Source organism: Perognathus longimembris, chromosome 20 (genome assembly GCF_023159225.1).
Source record: "Perognathus longimembris pacificus isolate PPM17 chromosome 20, ASM2315922v1, whole genome shotgun sequence".
NCBI classification, from domain to species: Eukaryota; Metazoa; Chordata; class Mammalia; order Rodentia; family Heteromyidae; genus Perognathus; species Perognathus longimembris.
The window spans coordinates 17,701,190-17,725,694 of NC_063180.1; the positions used below are offsets into that span (position 1 = coordinate 17,701,190).

The following is a 24,505-nucleotide window of genomic DNA, read 5'->3' on the forward strand; positions in this document are numbered from 1 at the left end:
GAAGCTCTATAGCTCAAAGTCATAGAATGTTAGCTTTGAGCGAAAGGATTCAGGGACAGTGCCCAGGCCCAGAGTTCAAGCCCCATGACCAACAACAATAACAAAGAAAAAACTTTTTGAGGCTCACATCTGGTAGATAAAATAGAATCGCCCAGCTTGGCTTACATAGGCAAGGAAAAGCTGGTCCTACCTGAGTCTCGCCTGTCTTAGTCTAACTACAATCCCTCTTGCTTTTTGGTTTCTTGATCTCCATTCAGTTCCTCTAAGATTTCTTCCGGAATCAGGCCCTTTGCAACTGCCCTTTCTCTGCCCCATATTCCAGGCCTAACACACACGTGTGTGCACACACGTACACACACACACACCCCTTCACCTTATACCTCACCATTCAGCCTGAAGGCTGCCTCCTCCAGGAAATCTTCCCTGATCGTTGGCTCCACTAGGGCTCTCTACGGGACAGAGCCTCTTCCAGGAATCCTGGCTTGTCACTGAGGCTAGCTCAGATGCCAGCAGGCCTATCGGTTTCCTACTGATCATACTGTGCCTCCTTCCTCTACCCTCCCTCCATCCTGATCCACTAGCCCTGACCCATCCTTGGGCTGTCACTGCTTGCTGTCATATATGGGAACTTTGAACGTCAGGACCCAGGGCTGTCTCACTGCCCTTTCCCCAGCTCTGCCTTGCCCAGGGCCATGGCTGAGCTTTAAGGGAAGTGGAATGAAGCCAGGTGCCAGCGCCTCACACCTGTTATCCTAGTCACTCAAGAGGCTGAGGATCATAGTTCAAAGCCAGCCCAGGCAGGAAAATCTATGAGACTCTTATCCCCAGTTAACCAGCAAAAAGCCAGATGTGGAGCTGTGACTCAAGCGGTAGAACACCAGCTTTGAACAAAAGAATTTCAGGGACAGTGCCCAGGTGCTGAGTACAAGCCCCTAGACTGGCATCAAAAAAATTTATTTTAAGTCAAAGAGAACAGTAAGTGAGCCATTCGCCCTCTCTGCAGTGTTACCTATTTCATATGTATGTGGGCGTCCGGGCCGGCGGAGGCATAGGGGACGAGATCGAGGACCCCGCAGGGGATGAGTACGAGCTCTACCGAGTGGTCTTCGACATCACCTTCTTCTTCTTCGTCATCGTCATCCTGCTGGCCATCATCCAGGGTCAGTGCTGGCTGGGCTCTTGGTGGGACTCGGTACTTGGGTGCTCAAAGGGCAGGTTAGCTCCATGAGAGAGCTGTAGGTCTCTGATTTCTATGCCAGCTTGGCCCCTTCCCTGCTTGGGAACTTAAATGACCTTCTCTGGGCCATCTGCACAGTGGGGGTGTTCATGAGGTCAGCCACAGGTGTCCAAAGGATTAAGACAATCCATATTTTTTGTCAAGCGTCTCATAAAAGTGCTCTATGGCAAGGCTTATTATGCCTATAATCCTGGCTACTCAGTAGGCTGAGCTCTGAGCATCGAAGTTCAAAGCCAGCCCAAGAGAAAGGTTCCTTGAGACCCTTATCTCCAGTGAATACCACACCAAAAGGCTGGAAGTGGAGCTGTGGCTCAAGTGGTAGAACGCCAGCCTGGAGCAAATAAAGCTAAGAGACAGCGCCCAGGCCCCACTGAGTTCAAGGTTCCCTACAGGCAAACGCCTGCCAGAGCGCTCAATCAACATCTAGTTTCCTCCAAGGAAGGGCGGTGAGATTCCTAAAGTGGGGGAAAGGCAAGGTCCTGAGGTAGGTAGGTAGGTAAGAATCTGTGGGGCTGAGTTGGTCACTGACCTGTGTCCTGCCATCCCAGGTCTGATTATTGACGCTTTTGGGGAGCTCCGAGACCAACAAGAGCAAGTGAAGGAGGACATGGAGGTGGGTCCTGTTAACCCGGAGGGATTATGGGATGTCGAGGGGGGTCAAATGGGCCTGGACTCTAATGTTTTTCACAACCTACAGACCAAGTGCTTCATCTGTGGAATTGGCAGTGACTACTTTGATACGACACCACATGGGTTCGAGACCCACACGCTAGAGGAACACAATCTGGCCAATTACATGTGAGAGGGGACAGATGTTGGCCAATCAGAAGGGTGGGGTGTGGTCACTGTTGTCAGGGGTGGGAGCAGATAACAGGTTTGGTATGTTAGGGAAGGAGGCGTGGTCCTTGGCCAGCCAATCAGAAAGTAAGGGTTGGGTTTGGGGGTGTGGCTTCATGGTAGAACTCAGGGCCCCTGGATTCCACACCAGAATGAAACAAAAAATCAGAAGGTAGGGGTGGTTCTGAAATCTCTCCATGGCTCTCTTTTTCTAGGTTTTTCCTGATGTATTTGATAAACAAGGATGAGACCGAACACACGGGGCAGGTAAGACCGGTGGTTATTTATTTTGTTTTTAGAAGGACTACGGTCAGGGACAAGGGGGACGTTAGTATAATCCCTTCAGCAGGTGGCAGTAGAAAGTTTCTGTCACTGTCAACTACTTGAGGATGTCACCAAGGGACCCTTCCCTCCCTCCCTCCACCCCTAGGAGTCTTACGTCTGGAAGATGTACCAAGAGAGATGTTGGGACTTCTTCCCAGCTGGTGACTGTTTCCGCAAGCAGTATGAGGACCAGCTTAGCTGAGACACCCCCTAGCTGGCCCCCACTTCCAAGTGCCTTATTCTCATGGCAAGTCATTAGCCCTCAAGCCCCTACCCCCCAGGCATCTGCGGGGAGAGGTGACCTTGTTTGTACTGGGAAATAAAGTCTGTGCTACATCCTTGACATCATTACATTGAGTTGTTTGAGTTCTGGGGGGTGAGCATCCAGAAATCCTGCCTCCTTCCCCCCCCCCCACCCCCTACAGAAACACAAGGTGACTGCAGATGTTGAAGTCAGTTTATTGGAAGACCAGGCCCCGACATGATGAATAGTGTGTTTGTTGGGAGGGTGTGTGTGAGCAGAGCTGTTCCTAACACCCCCTAGGGCTTCATTCCTGGATGTAGAGGTTGCTGGGGGCAGTAGGGTCATCTGCTGGCCTTGTCTCCACCACTACAGGCCTAGGAAAGGAGAAGTCATTTGTTCATTCATTCCTCCACAAAGTAGGTAATAGAAACTGCCCGCCCTATGGGACCCTATCACAAAATGAAAGAGCAAGCTAGGAGTGGTGGTGCATGCCTTTAATTCCAGCACTTGAGAGGCCTTGGATCATGAGTTTAAGGCCAGCCTAGGCTATATACTGAGACTGTCTGAAAAAAAAACACAAAAAAAACCTTCTGACGTGTGTGTGTGTGTGTGTGTGTGTGTGTGTGTGTGTGTGTTGGTCCTACCGCTTGAATTCAGGTTCTGAATGTTGTCCCTGAGATTTCTTCCTTTCTTTCTTTTTTCTTTGTTGGCCATGGGGGCTTGAACTCTGGCCCTGGATGCTGTCCCTCAGCCCTTCAGCTCAAGGCTAGCACTCAACCCACCACTTGAGCCACAGCACCACTTTCGGTTTTCTGGTGGTTCATTGGAGATGAGAGTCTCAGGGACTTTCCTGCCCTTCTGGCTTTGAACTGCAATCCTCAGATCTCAGCCTCTTGAGTAGCTAGGATTACAGACATGAGCCACTGGCACCCAGCTGTTTCTGAGATTTCTTTACTTGAAGCTAGTGTTCTATCACTTGAGCCACAGCCTCACTTCCAGCTTTTTTGGTGCTTAATTCGAGATAAGACTCTCATGAACTTTCTATTTTTACAAAAATAGCTATTTTTAAGTAACTTTAAGCAAGGTGCTGGTGGCTCATGCTTGTAATCCTAGCGACTCAGGAGACTGAGACCTGAGGATTGCGGTTTGAAGGCAGCCTAGGCAGGAAAGGCCATGAGACTCTTATGTCTAATGAATCACCAGAAAACTGGAAGTAGAGCTGTGGCTCAATGTGGTAGAGCGCTAACCTTGAGCAAACAAGCTCAGGGACAGTGCCCAGTCTCTGAGTTCCGGCCCCACAACTGATAAATAAATAAACAAATAGTAAAAGGAAGCATGGCAGGCTGGAGGAATGGCTCAAGTGGTAGAGCACTTACTTAGCAGACATGAAGCCCTGAGTTCAAGTCCCAGTTCAGTTAGAAAGGAAACTGTCCCTTTGGCAGCCATGCATGAACAGACCATGGGGACAGGAAGGTGGGAGAGGCTGTCCAGGCCAAAGATCCAGGGGGCTGCAGATGCCTCTGGATGGCTTCTCTATATCAGGGGGGCCTCCCCCAAGCCCTCCCCCTTGCTACCACCATACCTGTGGGAGCCAAGCAAGCGAAAGGTGAGGTTGGGATCCCTTAACTCTTGCAGCATCTGCAGAGAAACCATGTGTGTGAGTAGCTAGGAAGTCCCCTACCCTCCTCACAGGTCTGGTTCGCTTCAGGAGAACCAGTCTCGGAATGTCTAGGCCCAGAACCAATCATTGCCAACAGAACACACCAGCTGTGTGACCTCCAACAAGTTACTTAACCTCTCTGCTTCAGATGGCTAACCTGCAAAATCTTACTACACACGGGATGGGTAACTGTAACATCAGTAGTCTTACATGGTGCTTCATGACATGAATCCCCTGTCCCCTCCACTGTCATTGCAGGACAGTGAAGCACAGAAAGACAATGTTGTGTGGTCAGTCCAGTGCAGATGGCTCATACCTATAATCCTCACTTCTCAGGAGGCTGAGATTTGAGGATGATAGTTCAAAGCCAGGCTGGGCAGAAAAGTCTGTGAGATTCTTAACTCAAATTAACCACCAAAAAGCCAGAAGTGGAGGTATGGCTCAAGTGGTAGAACCTTGAGTGGAAAAAGCTAAGGACAGTGCCAAGGCCCTGAGTTCAAGCCCTAATTCACACACACACACACACACACACACACACACACACACACACACACACACACACACGGGATTCCACCCCACGCTCTTAACCCTCCACAGCTCTCTACATTGACCCCCATATTGCAGCTGGGAAACAAAGGCTCAAAGCAAAGCAAAACCCCTTGCAGAAGGTCACATAGGGGCCGAGGATACTACTGGAGTTCCAGTGACAGAAAGGGGATCTACTCTGAGCTGAAATGGAGGGAAGCATCCCCAATGGACTCCATGCCCTGCCTTGGGGTTCTCCCACCCCACCTTAGGAATGGAATGATTTGGGGAGAGGGTGGAATGATGAGTTTGGATGGGAGAAACTCACCTGATCTGAGCCTGGAGCCCACACCTGCAACCCATGCTTCCAGAAGGCCTGAAGCCGGCCTCCAACCATGGCTGCAGAGAAAGCAGTATCAGTGACCCTTGGGATTGCTGGCTCCCTGAAGCCCTGCCCAACCCTGGGCCCTCCCATCCCCAACGCACCCACAGCCTCTACAGTTTCAGTCATGGGGATCTCAGTGGTGTGAAGTCCCCGGACAGGGGCCCCTTCTGGAGTTACCAGCTTCAGAGAGCCTGGAGAGAAGTAGAGTAAGGTCTTATTTTGTTTTTGTGCTGGTCCTGGGGCTTGAACTCAGAGCCTGGGTGCTGTCCTCCCTGAGTTTTTTTTTTTTTTTAAATTGTTGTTCAAGGCTAGTGCTCTAACACTTGGGCCACAGCTCCACTTCTGGCTTTTCTGGTGGTTAGTTAGGGTAAGAGTCTCATGGAGTTTCCTGCCTGGGCTGGCTTTCAACTGTGATCCCTCACATCTCAGACTCCTGAGTAGTTAGGATTACAGGCTTGAGCCACCAGCATTCAGATGAGTGAGGTTTTTACCTGAGACCCAAATACAGAGGGGCCTGAAGGGCACCAGGTCCTGGGGCAGGAAAATGGAAGGAGGTTTCTTACCATCCATCAACACCATCACCATGTCTTCTTTTACCTGGGTCACCTGTACGGGTCCCTTGTGCTCTGTTTGAGAGGTGTGGGGAGGGATTAAGAACCAACTTCTCCAGGTTCTTTTTCCCCACACCACCCCCAGATACCAGTGCGGGGGACCCCCACCCCCCAAGCACCAGATAAGTCCCAAGTATGTGCCCCCCCTGCCCCACCACGCAAGCCCCACCCACCATCAATCACATAAAAGCCGCTATTCTCCCCACCCCTCGCCCTCCCAGGCCCCACCCGCTTTCCAGTACCGCCCAATCAGGCCCACCCTTCCAGGAGGGCTAAGCCCCACCCTCTCTCCGGCCCCGCCCTCCCCAGCCGCCCAGCTCACCGGTGCTCTCCTCGCCCAGCCAACAGGACAGCGCGCCAAAGCGCACGGTGTGGAAGAGCACCGACCTGGTGGGCTTCCCGGGGCTCACGCCGATGCACACTGCCGGCAGCTCGGAGCCCGGCGTGCTCAGCAGCGCGAACACTGGCAGCGGCGTGGGCAAGGGGAACAGCACCTGCTGCGGGGAGGGGCACACGGGGAGGGGCGGGCTCAGGGGCTGAGGGTGGGGCGTGGGGACGGGGCCTAGGGGCCCGGGGCCCGTGGGGTGGGGGCCTGGAACTTCCCAGAAATTTCCTGGGACCTTTCTTAGGGGTGGAGGGGGATGGAGGGAATCTTAAGGAGTGAGGACTCAGGAATTATGGGGTGCCTCCTTAGGAACAAGGGAAGGTTGCCGCTTCGTTTGGAGGCATTCCAGCCTAACAATAGAAAGCCAGCCCCCCCCCCCCCCACGGGTCCTTGCTGACCAAGGGCTACAAAGTTTGCTATTATAGGGGCTGGGAATGTGGCTTAGTGGTAGAGTGCTTGCCTTGCATGCATGGTAGCCCTGGGTTCGATTCCTCAGCACCACATACACAGAAAAAGCTGGAAGTGGCACTGTGGCTCAAGTGGTAGAGTGCTAGCCTTGAGCAAAAGAAGCCAGGGACAGTGCTCAGGCCCTGAGTTCAAGCCCCAGACTGGCCAAAAAAATTTTATTTTTGCTTACAGACTTGAAGTGGAAAGGGTCTGAGTGAGACTTTCAGGTAGGCCATAGGGTCTGGAATATAATTAGGACTAGATATGGGGGAGGAGCTTAAGGATCAAAGGCGGATTGGGCGCCCCCCGCCCCCCCCCCTCTCGCAACTCTACATAAGTATAAGTGTGAGATCTCAGCCACAGCATCCCTGCCCCCCAACATCCTGGCTCCTTGGGCAACCTTACCCGGACTAGCAAGAACTTGTTCATGGGCTGGTACCACTGAAGCAGGACCACTGATGTCTCCAATGCCCCGCACAGGAATGGACCCCCAGAGCCCTCACCCTCCGCTGTAGGGGTGGGCAAGGATGGGTACACATCAATCTCGCTGCCTCCCTGCCCTCCCCCAGTGAGAATCACACTTCTTTCCCTGGACCCTGACACGTGCTGTATTAATTCCTCAGCCTTCATGGAGGATGCTGTAGAATCCCCGCCCCTGCCATCTCTGGGGGTGGGGGTGGGGCTCTCTCACCCACACAGCAAGCTCGGCAGCCTTTGGTGTCCTGGATCTTGGTGGAGACCATGTTCTTCCTGAGGTAGAGATGGATGTGAATGGGTGTGAGATAGCAGTGAAGGGGGCAGGAGGTCCCAGGAGTCAAGGCTGCCACTTGGGGGCTGATACCTGGCTAGTAGGCGGTGGGGGCTAATGTGAGCGATAGGGTTTCCTGCTCTGGTTTCTTTCCGTTCCATCAGGCCCAGGATGCTATGAGAATACAGGTGAGGGGTCTTTCCTGCAGTGTGTGTATGTGGGGGAAAGCAGGAAGTAGTTATAGGACCCAGGAGACCCCCTCCTTTCTTCCATCCCTTCATTGGCCCTTGCCCTTTGAACCCCTAAGACTGCACACCCCAAGCATGCCTCATTCATTCCCTTTCCACTCTGTAGTAAAAAATCTAGGGTAAAATCAAGAATCTAGTGTAAGACGGGAATAGTGGCTCATGCCAGTAATCCTAGCTACTCAAGAGGCTCAGATCTAAGGACCACAGTTTGATGCCAGCAGGGCATCTCTCACGAGTCCATGAGACTCATCTCTAATTAACCAGCAAAAAGCTAGCAGAAGGGGCTGGAAATGTAGCTTAGTGGTAGAGTGCTTGCCTAGCATGCACGAAGCCCTGGGTTCGATTCCTTAGCACCACATACACAGAAAAAGCTGGAAGTGGCGCTGTGGCACAAGAGGTAGAGTGTGAGCCTTGAGCAAAAAGAAGCCAGGGGTTGGGGGCTGGGGATATGGCCTAGTGGCAAGAATGCCTGCCTCATATACATGAGGCCCTGGGTTCGATTCCCCAGCACCACATATACAGAAAATGGCCAGAAGTGGCGCTGTGGCTCAAGTGGCAGAGTGCTAGCCTTGAGCAAAAAGGAAGCCAGGGACAGTGCTCAGACCCTGAGTCCAAGGCCCAGGACTGGCCAAAAAAAAAAAAAAAAAAAAAGAAGCCAGGGACAGTGCTCAGGCCCCAAATTCAAGCCCCAGGACTGGCAAAAAAGAAAAGAAAAAAGCTAGCAGAAAAAGCTAACTAGGGGCTGAGGATATGGCCGAGTGGCGAGAGAGCTTGCCTCGTATACATGAGGCCCTGGGTTCGATTCCCCAGCACCACATATACAGAAAATGGCCAGAAGTGGCGCTGTGGCTCAAGTGGCAGAGTGCTAGCCTTGAGCAAAAAGGAAGCCAGGGACAGTGCTCAGGCCCTGAGTCCAAGGCCCAGGACTGGCCAAAAAAAAAAAAGAAAAGAAAAGAAAAAAAAAGCTAACTAAACAAGAGCATGAGACCCCAGTACCAACACACACACACACACACACACACACACACACACACACACCAGTTGAGATTACAATCTAAAGTTGAAGTTTTTGTTTTGTATATCACTTCTATTATTATTATTGAGATAGGGTTTTGCTATGTGGCTCAAACAGGCCTTGAACTTGCTATGAATGCCAGCCTGACCTTGAACTCAACCTTCTTAGGTGGACACTGCAGAAGTCCCACCCTTGCCATTTTGGGAGATGAGTTTCTCAACTGCTGGGATCCTAACTGCTGGAATCATAGCAATCTACTACCACACATGGCCTCTAAGGGGCTTTTCTTTTTGTCAGTTATGGGACATGGTCCTGGGCGCTGTCCCTGAGCTCTTTTGCACAAGGCTGGTGCTCCACCACTTTGAGCACCACGTCTAGTTTTCTGGAGGTTAGAGAAAAGTGTCTCATGGACTTTCCTGCCCCAGCTGACTTTGAACCTTTGATCCTCAGATCTCAGCCTCCTGAGTGTCTAGAATGACAGGCGTGAGCCACCAGTGCCTGGCTAGGGGATTTTTTTTTTTCCAGTTGTGCTCATCTGTCTCCTATTCTCCCGACCTTGACCCCTTAACTTCTCCCTCTTTCCCTTCCTCCCCCTCCCCTCCCCCACAGACCTGAGAGGGACATGAGGACGTTGTTGATGGAGTACACCCAGGTAGTCCGGCTAGGAAAGAGCTGCAGAGAGCAGGAGACAGCTCTTTAGTATCCCCAAGATTTCCCCCTCCCACTGCACACCCCCTCCACCCCCAAGGCGCCATCCCTCACCATCTCCATTGTGGCCTCCTGACCATTTCGATTCAAGATGAAGATGCCTTCCTCTGCCCCCAGAAGCAGGTACTGGTCTGGGAAGTGGGGGACAGACAGGATGCTGGGACCTACCTCACCCCAGGGACCTCCACCTCCCCACCCATCTGAGCTCCGTAAACTCATCTCTCAGGTTCTCATCTCAACCTCCTCTATCCTCCAACTCCTCTCAGTCTGTCGCCCCCAAATCTAGCTCAGACCCTGCCGTAACTTAATATTCTTAGTATCCTCTATCTGTGCCTGACAGTTCCTCCATTCCTGACCCACAAAATCTTGGCTGTGTGCCCTCATTTCTCACTCAGCCTCATACCTGTTGCTCCAAATCGACTCCACATCCCCAACTCTTCCCCAGCGCCAAGCTCCCACTGTGCACAAATCCTTAGCTCTGACACCCACAAATAGGACTCATTTTCCTCTCCAGATCTCTCAACTGGGACAGGATCTCAGCCTCCTAAGCAGTTAGGATTACAGGCATGAGCCACTTGTGCCTGGCTTAGCAGCTATTTTTTTTGTGGGAGCTGGGGTCCAGTCTTGAGATTTGAACTTTGGATCTCCTACTAGAAAGGCAGGTGCTCACTTACTGAGCTATGCGTCTGGCTCTTTTTTGTGCGTGCTATTTATTTTTGAGGCAGGGCCTTCCTTCTTGCCTTGGCATGCGACTGGACCACAATCCTCCTATTTTTCAATTTCTACTGGAGCTGGGATGACATGCAGGTGTCACCGTGACCAGCTTCTTCCATTTAGATGGACTCTCAAATTTTCCTTTTTCACCCTAGCTAACTTGGAATTACACTCCTGCAAGTGTACTAGCCTCCCTTCCCACCTAGCTAGGATCACAGGCGCGAGCCACCAGCACCTAGCTCTGATGTTATTTAACAGAGACCCTCATTGACCTTCTAACTCCTCACCCCAAAACATTGATCCCAGCTTCTTTTTTTTTTTTTTTTTTGGCCAGTCCTGGGGCTTGGACTCAGGGCCTGAGCACTGTCCCTGGCTTCTTTTTGCTCAAGGCTAGCACTCTGCCACTTGAGCCACAGCGCCACTTCTGGCTGTTTTCTATATATGTGGTGCTGGGGAATCGAACCCAGGGCCTCATGTATACGAGGCAGGCACTCTTGCCACTAGGCCATATCCCCAGCCCCTGATCCCAGCTTCTATCATTAACTCACTAACCTCCAGCTGACCTTTGTCATCCATTGTATACCCCTCCGTTGTGTTATATCCATCAATTGCATACTCTAGACTTACTATTACATTTGGACACTCCTGGGCCTCTAAACTCATAACTTTCCTACTTTCACTCCAACTCAGTTTTGCTCTTCTCTGGTATCTTCAGATCTAACTGGAACCACAGGCTTGGCCATTCCCCCATCCCCCAGTGAGACCCTCCCTGTACCTGCTTTATACCTTTCCTTAAAGCCTCCTAGCCACCTTGGCTCCCCCACCCCCACCTCCACCCTCGCCCTGTCTGGATCTCCCAAATGCCTACCGTTGGTGGAGGGGTGCGTCCAGGCCGCAATGCTGTGGATCCGGAGAGGACAGCCATTGAACAGCTTTACAAGAAGAGTACATCCCTGGGCCAGGGCCGGAGGTGGGGGAGGGCAGCAAACACAGCAAAAGGACAGGAAGGTACAGTGGTTAGGAGTCTGGAGTAAGAGTGCCAGGGTTCAAATCCTGCCTCTGCCTCTATGGTCTATTACCTGTGGTCAACTGTTGTCCAAACTTATTAGATGGAAAATTCCAAATTAAAAAGTCATTAAGTTCTAGCTGGACACCAGTGGCTCATGCCTGTAAACCCAGGAGTTCTAAGGATTGTGGTTCGAAGCCAGCCCAAGTAGGAAAGGCTGTGAGACTCTTATCTCCAATAAACTACTCCAAAAAAGGCAGAAATGACATTGTAGCTCCCGTAGTAGTGATAGCCTTGAGCAGAAAGGTGCTCAGGGATCACACCCAGACTGTGAGTCCAAGCCTCAAGAGTGGCATATTGCTCTAAACAGGATACTGCTCTAATTATCTTATTTGCTTATAGTTGTTTTTGTTTGTGTGCCTGTATTGAGGTTTGAACTGGGATACTCTCACATTTACTTGGCTTTTTTGCTTAAGGCTAATGTTCTACCACGTGAGCCCTATTTCCACTTCTGGCATTTTTTTTTCTTTTGGCCAATCCTGGGGCTTAAACTCAGGGCTGTCCCTGGCTTCTTTTTGCTCAAGAGTAGCACTCTATCATTTGAGCCACAGCGCCACTTCTAGCTTTTTCTGTTTATGTGGTGCTGAAGAATCGAACCCAGGGCTTCATGCATGTTAGGCAAGTACTCTACTGCAAAGCCACATTCCCAGCCCTACTTGTGGCTTTTTTTTTTTTGCTGGTTAATTGGAGGCAAGAGTGTCTTGGACATTTTTGCTCGAGGTTGGCGTTGAACTCTGGTTCTCAGATGTCAGCCTCCTGAGTAGCTAGGATTACAGGTGTGAGCCACGGTGCCCAACCTGACTAAAGTTATTGCCTCCTTTTTCTCTCCCCTCTGTCTCTCTGTCTTGGGTGGCTCTGGGAATTGAACCCAGGGCCTCATGTATAGTAAACAACAGTGCTCTACTGTGTCTAACTTACCAATTAAACTTTCATATATGTATGCTTGGATAGGTAAAATAAAAGTATAGAAGAGCAGGGAATATGGCCTAGTGGCAAGAGTGCTTGCCTGGTATACATGAAGCCCTGGGTTCGATTCCTCAGCACCACATATACAGAAAACCGCCAGAAGTGGCACCGTGGCTCAAGTGGCACAGTGCTAGCTTTGAGCAAAAAGAAGCTGGGGACAGTGCTCAGGTCCTGAGTTCAAGCCCCAGGACTGGCAAAACTAAAAAATTTATATAGAGAGAATTGAGCACTATCCACAGGGTACCTTCTGGGGGGTCTTGGAACATAGCCACCATAGATCAGGAGGAGTACTGTATACAGAACTCAGGTAAGCTGCTTACCTTTCTGTGCCTCCATTTCCCCAACTGTGACATGGGGGATAATATCTAGCTGTGTGATACGATTCTGTCTGTGGAGGCTTACACCAGGCAAAAATGCGAGATCGGTGCCTGGCACAAAGGCTCAATAAACGTCACCGACTGCTCTCAGTTTCCCCGTAAGGCACAGGGCAGCCTCTCACCTTTCTCTGCATCTTTTCCTTTTTAGGGGGCAACAGTGGGGGCTGGTCAGGCTCTCGGGAAGCTGGGTTCCAGAGCGAAGGTTCTGAGAGGGAATGGAAGTAAATCAGCACCCAGGGCCCCCACTCCTGCCCACCCTTTTTCCCTAGCCCATCCTTTACCTGAGTGGGCAGTGAGGTGGGGGCTGGGAGTGGCTGGGGGTGCTCCCGGATGAGGGGTACGTGGGGGAGGCCCACTGGCACACCGGACCAGCACCCCTGGGCTCAACTGCCCCTCCTCCCCCATCTTCCCAAAGCCATCATCTGAGGGAGAACGGGACTTGGGCTTTGGAGACAGAAGGAAGAAACACATCAGGTGGTCTCAGAAAGAGGGTACCCTCGCACCCCCAGTCCCTGCCTCCACTGGGACAGAGCTGGCTGTGGCAAATGACCTCTCTCCACTCGAGCCTTCACCTTGCCACCCCGCCGTACCCCAAAAACCAAATACTGGACCAGCTACTGACTGGTGTCTATGAGGCCAGGCCAAATTTCCATCACCCCAGGTTCCCAAGCCCTGGGAGCCCCAAGTCTCAGCATCCCAGGCCCTTACCTTGGGGGGCAATGGAGGAGGCTTATCCTCTGCAGGGGTAGGGCTGAAACGCAAAGATGGGGTGAGCAGGGAGGGGCAGGGAAGTAGGGGTGCTCAGGGCTGGGAAGGCAGCAGCGAGGGTGAGGAGAGGAAATGTGGCTGGAGCGGAGAATTACAGCAGGAACAACTCAAGGATAGCAGGGGCTGGCAAGATGCCTGGTGTGCAAGGGCTGGCGATACAGCAGGTGACGGGCAATACAGCGGCCATTCCCGTCCTCCCAGGCACCTGGTAATATAATCGGCAGGAAAGCCCAGAGCCAGTTCACCCTTCAGGCCGTGGGAGCCCATTCTTACTGGGTAAGTTTGGGTCTGGGGCCAGGAGAGGTTTCCAGAAACCAAGATCTGAGGTCCAATGAGATGTCAAGAGAAAAGGGCTGAGGTGGAAGGTTAGGGCTGAAGCTGAGGTTTAGGGGTGCAGGCAAATATGTGGGTGGAGGAGACTGTGGCATTGAGCAAGGGAACATTTCAGAGAGAGCTGAGGACAGGTCTGTGGTCTGAGGGCAGAAAGCAGGGCTGAAGTTGAGGGTAGAGGTTGGAGATAGGATAGGTTAGGGGTCAGGGACCAGAGGTCAGAGGTGAAGGGAGAGGGTGGAAGTGGGGAACAGGAAGGAAGGTGGGGGCTGCATGGGGGAGAGGTCAGGGTACAGCTAAAGCTGGGGGTGAGGTAGGGGCAGCTGTCACGTGTCGGGGGGCTATGGGGCGGGGCCTCTTACATGTCCACGTCATCATAGTCATCATCAGAATCTGATAGAGGTCTCCTAAAGAGTGTGGGATATGAGCCTCAGGCACTCCCTACACACCCTAGTCACCCCCACCCATATACCCAAGGGTCTCTGACCTGGGTCTGCTGCTCTTGAGGTCTTCATGGGCCTGTAAGTGAGCCTGCAGGATGGGGGGCGGGGTGTGGAGAGTCAGGGTGGCCTGGGGAGAAGGGGAGGGTGTGGGGAGAGAGGAGGGTGGTGGCTCACCGTGTTGGCCTGGGCCTGGGGCTCCAGGCCTCTCAGCCTCCTGAATTCCATGTGCCACTCTGGGAGGAGAGAACAGAGGAGCCAGTGAGGGATGGGACAGGGAGATGACATGCTGCGAGGAGGAAGGAAAAGCTGAGGGATTGGAGTGGGATCCTTGGGGCTAAACCTTGGATTATAGAAGTCTCATGTCAGGGGGAGGGAGATATCAGGATTTGAAATCTGGGAAGTGGAGATTTCAGTTACAGAAGGTTTAAGGATCTATTTGTGAACCAGAGGTTCTGGTACATGTCTTTTGGGGATGAGATGGGAGGTGTTTGGAGAGTCTGCAGCTCAGAAAGGTCGAGTGGGGGGGGGACACATTTCTATGGTTATGTTGTACGTCAGGTGGTGACCACTTTGAGCCACTTCCCGTTTTCTGGTGGTTAATTGGAGATAAGCGTCTCACAGACTTTCCTGCCCCGGCTGGCTTTGAACAGTGCTCCTCAGATCTCAGTTAGAATTACAGGCTTAAGTCACCAGTGCCCTGCCTCCATGAGTCTCTTAACTCTTTATCTCCAGTTAACCACCAGAAAACCAGAAGTGGTACTGTGGCTCAAAGTGGTAGAGCTCTAGTCTTAAGAAAAGGAGCTCAGGAACAGGACCCAGACCCTGAGTTCCAGCTCTAAGACTGGCAGCAAAAAAAAAAAAAAAAAAGAAAGAAAGAAGAGAAGGAAAGGAAAGGAAAGGAGAAAAGAAAGGAACAGAAAGGAAAAGGAAAGGAGGGCTGGGAATATGGCCCAGTAGCAAGAGTGCTCGCCTTGTATATATGAAGCCTGGTTTCGATTCCCCAGTGCCACATATATAGAAAATGGCCAGAAGTGGAGCTGTGGCTCAAGTGGCAGAGTGCTAGCATTGAGCAAAAAGAAGCCAGGGACAATGCTCAGGCCCTGAGTCCAAGGCCCAGGACTGGCAATAAATAAATAAATAAATAAATAAATAAATAAATAAATAAATAGATAGATAAATAAAATAAAGCAGGTTGAAAAAGAAAGAAAGAAAGAAAGAAAAGGAAAGGAAAGGGAAAAAGAAAGAAAGAAAGAAGGCCAGATGGTCTGATGGTAGACCAAAGGGGTTTTCTCAATTATAGGACCAGGTATCCCCAAACTGCAGGATTCTGTATTTACCATAACGGTCTACATCTGGGATTTCCAGAGAGCTGGACCGGCGAGTCGATCTGATCCGCCGAGGGATTGCAGGGGGTGGCTGGGCAGAGGGGCAGGATACATCAGGGCTTATGCCCACCCCCCAAACCCAACCATCATCACCCTATGGGCCTAGCCAGGAGTGCTCCTCTCTTCCTTAATCCTCTACACCCAGCACCATTACAGGCTGCCCTGCCCTGCCCCCCCCCCCAACTCTGTGTTCTTTCTAGGAGAGGCTATGGGACATCATTCCACCCAGCAAGGGGGAGCGGGGACTGGTGGAACCTTACCTCAGGCTCCTCATCTTCAATCTCACCCACAGGGGCCCCCTTTCCAGGATTCCTCATTTTGTCAAGAAGATCTAGGATGAGGCCTCTATTCAGCCCGGCCTGAGACACTAACTGATGCTGTGGGAGGAGGGGGTGTCAGCACACAGGGATCCTGGGGGGACCTTGGGAAGGCTGTGATAGGGGTTCCTGGCCATCTGAAGGGGAAAGGCAGGCATTCTAGAGAGCTTGGCATTCTGGGAATTGTGAGAAGTCTGAAGGGATTAGAAGAATTTAGGGTTCTCAGAAGGGGGACTGTCAGGGACTGCAAAGTTTCTGAGAAGCAATGGGGGAAGGTCTTTAGAAGCAATGAGGTAGATTTGAGAGGACTCTCCAAAACAGGGTACTTGGGACATAGCAAGTTCTGGCAATTTAGAGGAATCACAGAAAGATCTGGGGAGCTAGGCACTGGTGACTCATGCCTGTAATCCTAGATACTCAGGAACCTGAAATCTGAGGATCATTGTTCAGGAAAGTCCATGAGACTCTTACCTTCAATTAACCAGCAAAGCCAGAAATGGAGCTATGGCTCAAGTGGTAGAGTGATAGCCTTGAGCAAAAAAGCTTAGTTAGGGACAATGACCAGGCCTTAAGTTCAAGCCCTAGGACTGGCACCAAAAAAGAAAAAAGCCACATCTGGGAGTACAATATAGAGAGTCTTGGTAGAGGTGCTGGGAGATTCCAAGGGATTCGAGACTTTGCAGGGGTCACTGGGGTTCTGTAGACCCAGAAAGAAGGTGGGAGGACTGGGAAATATGGCCTAGTGGCAAGAGTGCTTCCCTCATATACATGAAGCCCTGGGTTCAATTCCCCAGCACCACATATATAGAAAATGGCCAGAAGTGGCTCTGTGGCTCAAGTGGTAGAGTGCTAGCCTTGAGAAAAAAGAAGCCAGGGACAGTGCTCAGGCTCTGAATCCAAGGCCTAGGACTGGCAAAAAAAAAAAAAAAAGAAAAGAAAAAAGAAAGAAACAAAGAAGGTGGGAGCCTTCCTCCAAGGACAATTTAACTATTTATCATATTATAGGACATACAAAATTGTCAATATAGAGCTGGGAATGTGGCCTAGTGGTAAAGTGCTTGCCTTGCATACATGAAGCCCTGGGTTCGATTCCTCATCACCACATATATAGAAAAAAACCAGAAATGGCACTGAGGCTCAAATGGTAGAATACAAGCCTTGAGCAAAAGGAGCCAGGGACAGTGCTCAGGTTCTGAGTTCAAGCCCTAGCAAAACAAAAATAAACAAAATTGTCAATATAAGCAGATGGCTGTGAACAGCCAATGAACAGTATAAGTGTTTGTCCCTTCAAATACCAATTTTTTTTGTTGTTTGGTGCTAGTCCAGGGGCTTGAACTCAGGACCAGGGTACTGTCCCTGAGGATTTTTGTTGTTGTTGTTTTTGCTCAAGGTTAGCACTCTATCACTTGAGCCAAAGCTCAATTTCCATCTTTTTTTTTTTCTTTTGGTGTGGTTTAATGGAGTCAAGATTCTCTCAGATTAGTCTGCCTGGGCTAGCTTCGAACAACAATCCTTAGCTCTCAAGCCTCCTGAGGGAGGATTACAGGTGTGAGCCACCAGTACTGGGCTTTACCAAATGGTTTCATGGGTCTAATAGGCCCCAGGACTCTTGCTACCCCTGCCAAAGGAGGGAGTCATTGAAAGCCCAGGGAATTGTGGGGCCTAGGGAACTGGGGGGGAACTCTGGGAGGGGCAGCTTACGCTGAGCAGCTTGGTGGCACTGGGTCGTTTCTTGGGGTTCTTCGTGAGGGTGACTTTGACAAAGTTGTGGAAAGCAGCTGACCTGGAGGAAGAAGCCAGGGTGTGGCTGAGGGCATTAAGGACCTGCCTCCCTCCCTGGCCATTCCCACCCTCTCTGTCCCTTTACCATTTTCCCTTCTCCTTTAGCCGGGGAGGCTGGTAGCCACTCTTAGTCATGAGGAAGAGAACTCTGAAAAGAATAGAAACAATGTGGGGTTCACACACCCACCAAAGGGGGCTATACCTCATGGCTTCAGGGTTCTCTAACAGGACCCAGGTCAGCAGAGCAAGGTTAGGAACAAATGGAAATGAGGATCAAGTCTGACAGTGGACTGGGATGAAACTGTTGTTTGTTTTTTTTTTCTTTTTTGGTGACATTGGTGTCTGAACTCAGGATCTCACACTTGTTAGGCTAGGCAGATGTCCTAGACTTGAGCCATGCCTCCAGACCCTTTTGCTCTAGTTCTTTTTCATTTAATAAATAATTAATATGTTTATTTGGTGGGTGGGGGGGTGTGCTGTTAGTGGGACTTGAACTCAGGGCCTCCTGCTTTCACTTGTTTTTGTTTAACTCAAGGCTGCTAGCCTACCACTTGATCCACACCTCCCCTTCCTACTTTTTTTTTTGCCAGTCCTGGGCCTTGGACTTAGGGCCTGAGTACTGTCCCTGGCTTCCTTTTGCTCAAGGCTAGCACTCTGCCACTTGAGTCACAGCGCCACTTCTGGCCATTTTCTGTATATGTGGTCCTGGGGAATCGAACCCAGGGCTTCAAGTATACGAGGCAAGCGCTCTTGCCACTAGGCCATATCCCCTGCCCGCCCCTTCCTACTTTTTGCTGGTGAATTTGTAGTAAGAATCTTATGGGCGTTCCGGCCCAGGCTGGTTTTGAATCAAGATCCTCAGATAGTAACTCCCTTGAGTAGCTAGGATGACAGGCATAAGCCACAAGAGCCAGGCTTGCATTTAAATACTTTTTAGAGAGGGTTTTGCATTTTTGGCTTAGCTGCCTTAGACGCTGATCTTCCTTCCTGCCTCTGCCTCCCACATAGTTGGGATTACAGGGGTGCACAACTATGCACAGCCCTACCATGTAACTTCTAAAGGAAAGCTACATTTTAGAGTTCTGGCTCATGACAGGGGACAGCTCACAGTGAAGATCCAGAGCTAGCAGGGAGCTGGTGGCTCATGCCTGTCATCCTAGCTACTTAGGAGGCTGAGAACTGATGGTTACCATTCAAAGCCAACCCAGGCAGGAAAGTCTGTGAGACTCTTATTTCCAATTAACCACCAGAAAACTGGAAGTGATGCTGTGGCTCAAAGTGGTAGAGCGCTAGCCCTGAGCAAAAAGAGCTCAGGGACAGCGCCAAGGCCTCAAGTTCAAGCCTCATGACCAACAAGAAAGAAAAAAGGGAAGGAAGGAAAAAAAGAAGGAAAGGACAGATAGACACAGACAGACATCCAGAGCTGGGGGTGCTGGAAAGGTGTTTTGCACTGTGAGTCCACAAAGGGCTTCCTGATGTGAGGACTTAAGCTGAGGGGTGGGGTCTCAGGCCCAGGGGGACCGGCCGCTCCTACCTACCTGAGAGGGTGTACATCAAAGAGTGGTGGCTGTAGCTCAGCCAGTTCGATGGCTGTGATGCCCAGGGACCAGATGTCACACAGCTCATTGTATCCCCCCTTCAGGGCTACAGCTGCAACTTCCGGAGCCATCCTAGGGGGCAGAGAGCCTCAGAGAACCAGAGGTGGCATTGGGTCAGGGAGGAGAGGGTGAAGGAAGACAGAGCAGGGTGAGAGAAGATGGAGTACAGATAGCCAGATGGCAAGGAAAACAAGAACAAAGAGACCGAGAAAGACAGGCAGATGTAGACTGGAAGACGCAGACAGAGTGAAATGCAGTTGAGCTGGGCCTGGGGTTACACATCTGTAATCTCAGCACTCGGGAGGCTGAGGCAGGTGGATCATGAGTTTGAGGCCAGGCTGAGCTACATTGCTAGACACTGGCAGAGGAAGGAAGGAAGGAAGCAAGGAAGGGAGGAGGGAGGGAGGAAAGGGGGGAGGAAGGGAGGAAAGAAGGGAGGAGAAGGAAGGAAGGAAGGAAGGAAAAAACAAAAGCAATAGGGTTGGGAGCATGCCATGTTTGAGGATGCTCTGGCTTCTTTTTTTTTTTTTTTTTTTTGTCTGTCATGGGTCTTGAACTCTGGGCCTGAGTGCTGTCCTTGAGCTCTTCAGTTCAAGGCTAGCACTCTACCACTTGAGCTACAGCGCCACTCTGGTTGTCTGGTGGCTAATTGGAGATAAGAGTCTCCTGGACTTTCCTGCTGGGCTGGCTTTGAACCATGGTCCTCAGATCTCAGCCTCCTGAGTAGCTAAGATGAGCTAGCTAAGGTGGCGTGAGCCACCTGCGCGTGGCTGCTCTGGCTTTGGTCCCCAGCATAGAAAAGAAAAGGGAAAAAAAGATCTGTTACCAGACAGAAACAAAGGTTGAAAAAAGATGGGACCAGATTTGTATGGGAAGGGCTGGGGGGTGTGGGGAGGGGAACCCCAGCCTGGAGAGGAATGGGAAGAAAGAAGCACAAAGAGACACAGAGGCCTTGAGAGAACCAAAGAGAAAGTCTTCACCAGACACAGAATGGAGGCAGGAAGGGAGCTTGTCAGCAGAGCCAGGGAGAGAAGTCCTCTACTTCCACCACACCCCAGGCCACCCACCCGGCACCCCTCACCAGTAGGGTGTTCCAATAAAAGACAGGCGTCTAGCCAGCGTCGCCCCGATCTGAGCTGAGATCCCAAAGTCCGCTGGAGGTAGAGGGAGAAATAGACTGTCCCGGCCGCTCCATTCCCCAGTCGCCCCATTCCCCAGTCACCCCCTGCCCACCCCCCAGCCTCCACACTCACCCAGCCTGACTTCCCCTGCGTCATTGATGAGGATGTTGGCTCCCTGGGTACCAGAGTGGGGACTGGAAGCTGTCAGAATATCTGCTCCCCAAAGCTCCTATCCCACAACTCAAACATATCTGAACCCTCACCCCCCACCCCAACTGTAGCCCCCACCTCCTGGGCTCCCCCCTGCCCCCAGAATATCTCATCCCTAGCCCACCTTGATATCACGATGTATCTTTTTCTGTGAGTGCAGATAGGCCAGTCCCTGGGGGAAGAGAAGGGCCCACAGTGGGAGGGGGGAGTCTGGGGGTGGGGCAAGAGTCCCTACCCTTCCGGTAACCCTTCCCAGACCCTTTCTTACCTGGAGCACTTCTCTGCAGACATAGCTGATCTGGAGCTCGGACAGGGAGCCAGTCACTGCAACAGCAGCCAGGCCACGTGTTGGATGGGAGCCAGGAAACCTGGGCCCTGAGGGACCCAGGTCCTGCCCACACCAGCTGAGAGGGTGGCAGAGGGGAAGGAGACCCAGGACAGAAAAAGTGAGCGGAGGAGAAGGAGGCATTGCAGGTGATCAAGAAAGGCCCCAGGGATAGAGCAATACAGGCTAGAAGGGGACAGTCAACAGATCATTATTGTGCTTGTACTCTGTGCCAGGTGCTAGTGGCTCACACCTATAACCACAGCTACTCGGGAAGCTGAGATCTGAGGATCCAGGTTCAAAGCCAGCACAAGCAGACGAATCTAAGAGCCTCTTATCTCCAATAAGTCAGCAAAAAGTTAGGAGTGGACATATGGCTCAAGTGGTAGAATGTCAGCCTTGAGCAAAAAAAAGCCAAGCAAGATCATAAGACCCTGAGTTCAAGAGTTCAAGTCCCACTACTGGCACAGACACACACACACACACACACACACACACACACACAACCACAATTCTGCATTCATGGAGAGAATATTCCAGATAGTAAACAAGATGGACAAGTTATATATACATACATATACACATACATACATATACTACATAGGGCTGGAAGTATAGCTCAGTAATAGAGCATTTGCCTAGCATGTGCTAAGGTCCTAGGTTCATTCCTAGCCATCAAGGAAAAAAGAAAAAGAAAAGAGAAATACATAATAGATATCACACACACACACACACACACACACACACACACACACGCTAATAAATAGAAGAAAAAGCAAAGCAAGCAAAGTCAACAGGAAATATGTGTGGGAAGGGTTATGACACTAGACAAGGTGGTCAGTAAGGCCACCCTAAGAAGAGGCCCCACTCCGAGGGAGAAGAGCAAGAGCTAATGTAGGGGTAACAGATGAGAGGGAACTGAGGGGGGCTGCTGAGGAAAGTGGGGGAGCACAGAGAGAGGAGAGATCAGCCAGCACAGGTGGGGTTAGGGCCATGGTAGACATGAGAAACTGAAGCTTTCCTGGAAGGAAATAGAAACTGTGGGAAGACCTCGAACTGGGAGTGAAGAATAAACAAGGCACAGAGACACAAGGGCAGAGATGAAGGGACAGCCCAGCCGAGACACAGAAAGAAGGATGGAGACAGAGACTGAAAACAATGCTGTAGGAAGACACAGACATATTTTGAAAGAGATATGGCTGGGTACTTATGGCTCATGACTGTAATCCTAGTTACTCAGGAGAATGAGATTTGATCATCTCAGTTTGAAGCCAGCCAGCTGGGACAAGAAAGTCCATGAGACTCTTCTCTCCAATGAACCACCAAAAAACCGGAAGTGGAGCTGTGGCTCAAAGTGGTACAGTACTAGCAGAAATGCTCAGGGACAGCGCCCAGACCCTGAGTTTAAGTCCTATGACCGATCCCCCCACCAAAAAAAAAAAAGGCTAAGAAGAAAGCACCTAGGTCCTGAGTTCAAGCCCCAATACCAGCACAGAAAACACACACACACACACACACACACACACACACACACACACACACTCTTCAGGGATGTGATCAGAATTCCACCCTATCCCCACCAACAAATTAAGGAAACTGAAAGGCAGAAAAGACCAGAAATTCATTCACCCATTCCATAAAAATCTAGGCACATAGATCTGAGGAAAAAAATTTAAAAATCAAAACCAATAAAAAGCTTAGCTATTCAAAAACAGAACTAGGCCTTTGCAAGAAGAGGCTGTTACCTAGCTAAAGATAAGGAGGGGGTGTTAAAGCAAGTCACATACAGAAAGACTGAGGCTGGACTGGCAGACGCTGGAAGGATTCCCAGCATAATGTATGCCTGGCCTGCTGAGCCTTGCATGCCTAGAAGAACAGCAACACTTCCCCAAGTGAGAAATCCAGAGGAGCAGAAGAGGTGGCCTGGAGGGGTGAAGGGCAGGCCCTCCCTGCCCTTGTCCTTCCTCTAACCTTGGTAAATATCCTGAAGAGAACCAGCCCCGCAGAATTCCATGCATATCCACAGCTTCTGCAACCTAAGTCATTGAAAACCGACAATGAGGGGCTGGGGATATGGCCTAGTCGCAAGAGTCCTTCCCTCATATACACAAAGCCCTGGGTTTGATTCCCCAGCACCACATATATAGAAAATGGCTAGAAGAGGCGCTGTGGCTCAAGTGGCAGAGTTCTAGCCTTGAGCAAAAAGAAGCCAGGGACAGTGTTCAGGCCCTGAGTCCAAGGCCCAGGACTGGAAAAAAAAAAAAAAGTGCTTGACTTGAAAACCGACAATGATCATATCAAGATCTCATAAATTATGCCTTACAAGGACCATTGCTACTGAACCCTTTGTTTGCACTAATTGGAGAAAAACATAAATGTACCAGCTCCCTTTGCCCACAGATTAAGGCCATTGGACAGATGAGGAAGTTGAGGCTCAGACAGGAAAGGTACATTGGCAATCAAATATAGGTCTTTGAATCTAGTGTATCTGTGATGTCCTGGGCTAGCCTAAGGGACAGGAAAGAACATCTCCCCAGCTTGTAGAGATCTGATGGAATGGAAGGGTCCAAATGCCAGTTTTTCTGGGGGAACTGAGGTAATTATTGAAACATCTAGGATTTTTTTTGGGTTGTGGGAGTCAGGGAATTAAAGGGGCTTACATTATAGGAGCAGAGTGAAAAAGGGGGGGGGCAACTTAAAGGGCAAGCTGTTGAGAAGTTCCTTTAGAGGGATTTGACTTCAGGATTGATATTAATGAAGGGCTTAGTTTGGAAGATCTAGGAAGAAATGGGAGTTTGCAAGTGGGGTGTAGTTATTAAGGGGCATGCTGATTTTAGAAAATGAAAGAGAAGGCTGACGTGCCCCAGTTAAAAAGTGAGGGTCAAGGCTGGAGGTAAGAGTGTCCTGGTTTCAAGTGGCAAGTGAGGGTTAGAGATCAAGTTAGGGGTGTTGGGTCTGAAATAGGGGGCTGAGGCTCATCACCAGAGGTAGCTGCCATGGTAAGCCACAATATTGACATGTCGGCACGTTTTCAACATGAGAATTTCCTTCTGCAGCGTGGCCACATCATCATCTGTTAGGAAGGGTGGGAGAGAAGAGGGGTCTGTAGGCTGGAAATTACAGGGACATGGTTGGTCCTAATGTCCCAGGTTGTGGGGTGAAGGTGGGGAGTTCAAAGTCCCAGGGCCCTCACTCACCAGGCTCCATCTTCACCATTTTCAATGCCACCAGCTCCCCAGACACCTTGTCCCGAGCCTTGTAAAGGGGAAGTTAGCCATTAGGAAGACTCCATTTGCCTGAGCTTCTCAGCACCCCAGAATCAAGACCAAGTATCTGGGCCCTCTTGCACCTTCTCCCTTTCCCAGGCCTCACCCTAAATTGGTCTGAGGGTGATGGAAACAGAGGGGTTTTCTCACCTTGAACACTTCCCCATAGGTACCGCCACCCAGCCGCTGCAGTAGATCATAGTGACTTCGAGGATCCCCATTAAAGATGTCAGGGTCCATGAGGTTCATCCCTGGAGGCCGGGAGCTGGGCCTCAGGGCTCCAGAGCTGGCACCTCCCTCCCTCCAGGTTCCCCACAAGTCCGGTGCCTGCCTAGCTCTGTGGGCTGTGGCCTTCCCCCCTCCCCAGTCTCGCTTCCTGCCCCAGCTGCAGGCTTTTGCACAGGGCTCCACCCCCTGTCCCCAGGGCTCTGAGTGTGAAGAGCACTGAGGCTGGGGACCCAAG

General features: G+C 50.9%; 2 protein-coding genes across 7 annotated transcripts in view; one reads left to right on the plus strand and one right to left on the minus strand.

The window, feature by feature from the left end:
* Ryr1 (ryanodine receptor 1) overlaps window positions 1-2,746 on the plus strand; it is a 107,605-nt gene extending 104,859 nt beyond the window's left edge. For all 5 annotated transcript variants that reach the window (XM_048368619.1, XM_048368622.1, XM_048368623.1 and 2 more), the window contains 5 exons: window positions 1,004-1,160; window positions 1,786-1,850; window positions 1,935-2,035; window positions 2,290-2,341; window positions 2,505-2,746. In XM_048368619.1, the coding sequence (XP_048224576.1) occupies window positions 1,004-1,160; window positions 1,786-1,850; window positions 1,935-2,035; window positions 2,290-2,341; window positions 2,505-2,600 (471 nt within the window). In that variant the 3' untranslated portion in view covers window positions 2,601-2,746. The remainder of the gene's footprint in view (window positions 1-1,003; window positions 1,161-1,785; window positions 1,851-1,934; window positions 2,036-2,289; window positions 2,342-2,504) is intronic.
* Window positions 2,747-2,875: 129 nt separating this feature from the next.
* Map4k1 (mitogen-activated protein kinase kinase kinase kinase 1) lies at window positions 2,876-24,308 on the minus strand. 2 transcript variants are annotated; one of them, XM_048368624.1, is made up of 31 exons: window positions 24,193-24,308; window positions 23,974-24,031; window positions 23,759-23,849; window positions 22,748-22,812; window positions 20,720-20,775; window positions 20,576-20,623; window positions 20,374-20,416; window positions 20,202-20,274; window positions 19,061-19,192; window positions 17,608-17,670; window positions 17,442-17,523; window positions 15,684-15,800; window positions 15,376-15,454; window positions 14,213-14,271; window positions 14,083-14,126; window positions 13,958-14,002; window positions 13,206-13,248; window positions 12,779-12,941; window positions 12,620-12,702; window positions 10,957-11,041; window positions 9,429-9,505; window positions 9,278-9,338; window positions 7,497-7,605; window positions 7,347-7,405; window positions 7,061-7,164; window positions 6,146-6,320; window positions 5,776-5,838; window positions 5,314-5,403; window positions 5,156-5,226; window positions 4,225-4,280; window positions 2,876-3,016 (listed from the first exon to the last, which is right to left on the minus strand). In XM_048368624.1, exons 1-31 carry the CDS (start codon window positions 24,289-24,291, stop codon window positions 2,947-2,949), a joined length of 2,463 nt encoding a protein of 820 aa, XP_048224581.1. In that variant the 5' UTR covers window positions 24,292-24,308; the 3' UTR covers window positions 2,876-2,946. The 2 variants fall into 2 exon arrangements, with proteins under 2 accessions (XP_048224581.1, XP_048224583.1); XM_048368626.1 differs by lacking the exon at window positions 4,225-4,280 and having other exon boundaries at window positions 2,889-3,016.
* Window positions 24,309-24,505: the final 197 nt, after the last annotated feature.

Coding starts and splice junctions, on each gene's coding strand:
- Map4k1 (XM_048368624.1), bottom strand. CDS start 24,291: ATGAACCTCATGGACCCTGACATCTTTAATGGGGATCCTCGAAGTCAC. Junction 22,813..23,758: donor TACCATGGCAGCTACCTCTG/GTGATGAGCCTC, acceptor TCAATGACTTAG/GTTGCAGAAGCTGTGGATAT. Junction 3,017..4,224: donor CGCTTGCTTGGCTCCCACAG/GTATGGTGGTAG, acceptor CTCCTTTCCTAG/GCCTGTAGTGGTGGAGACAA.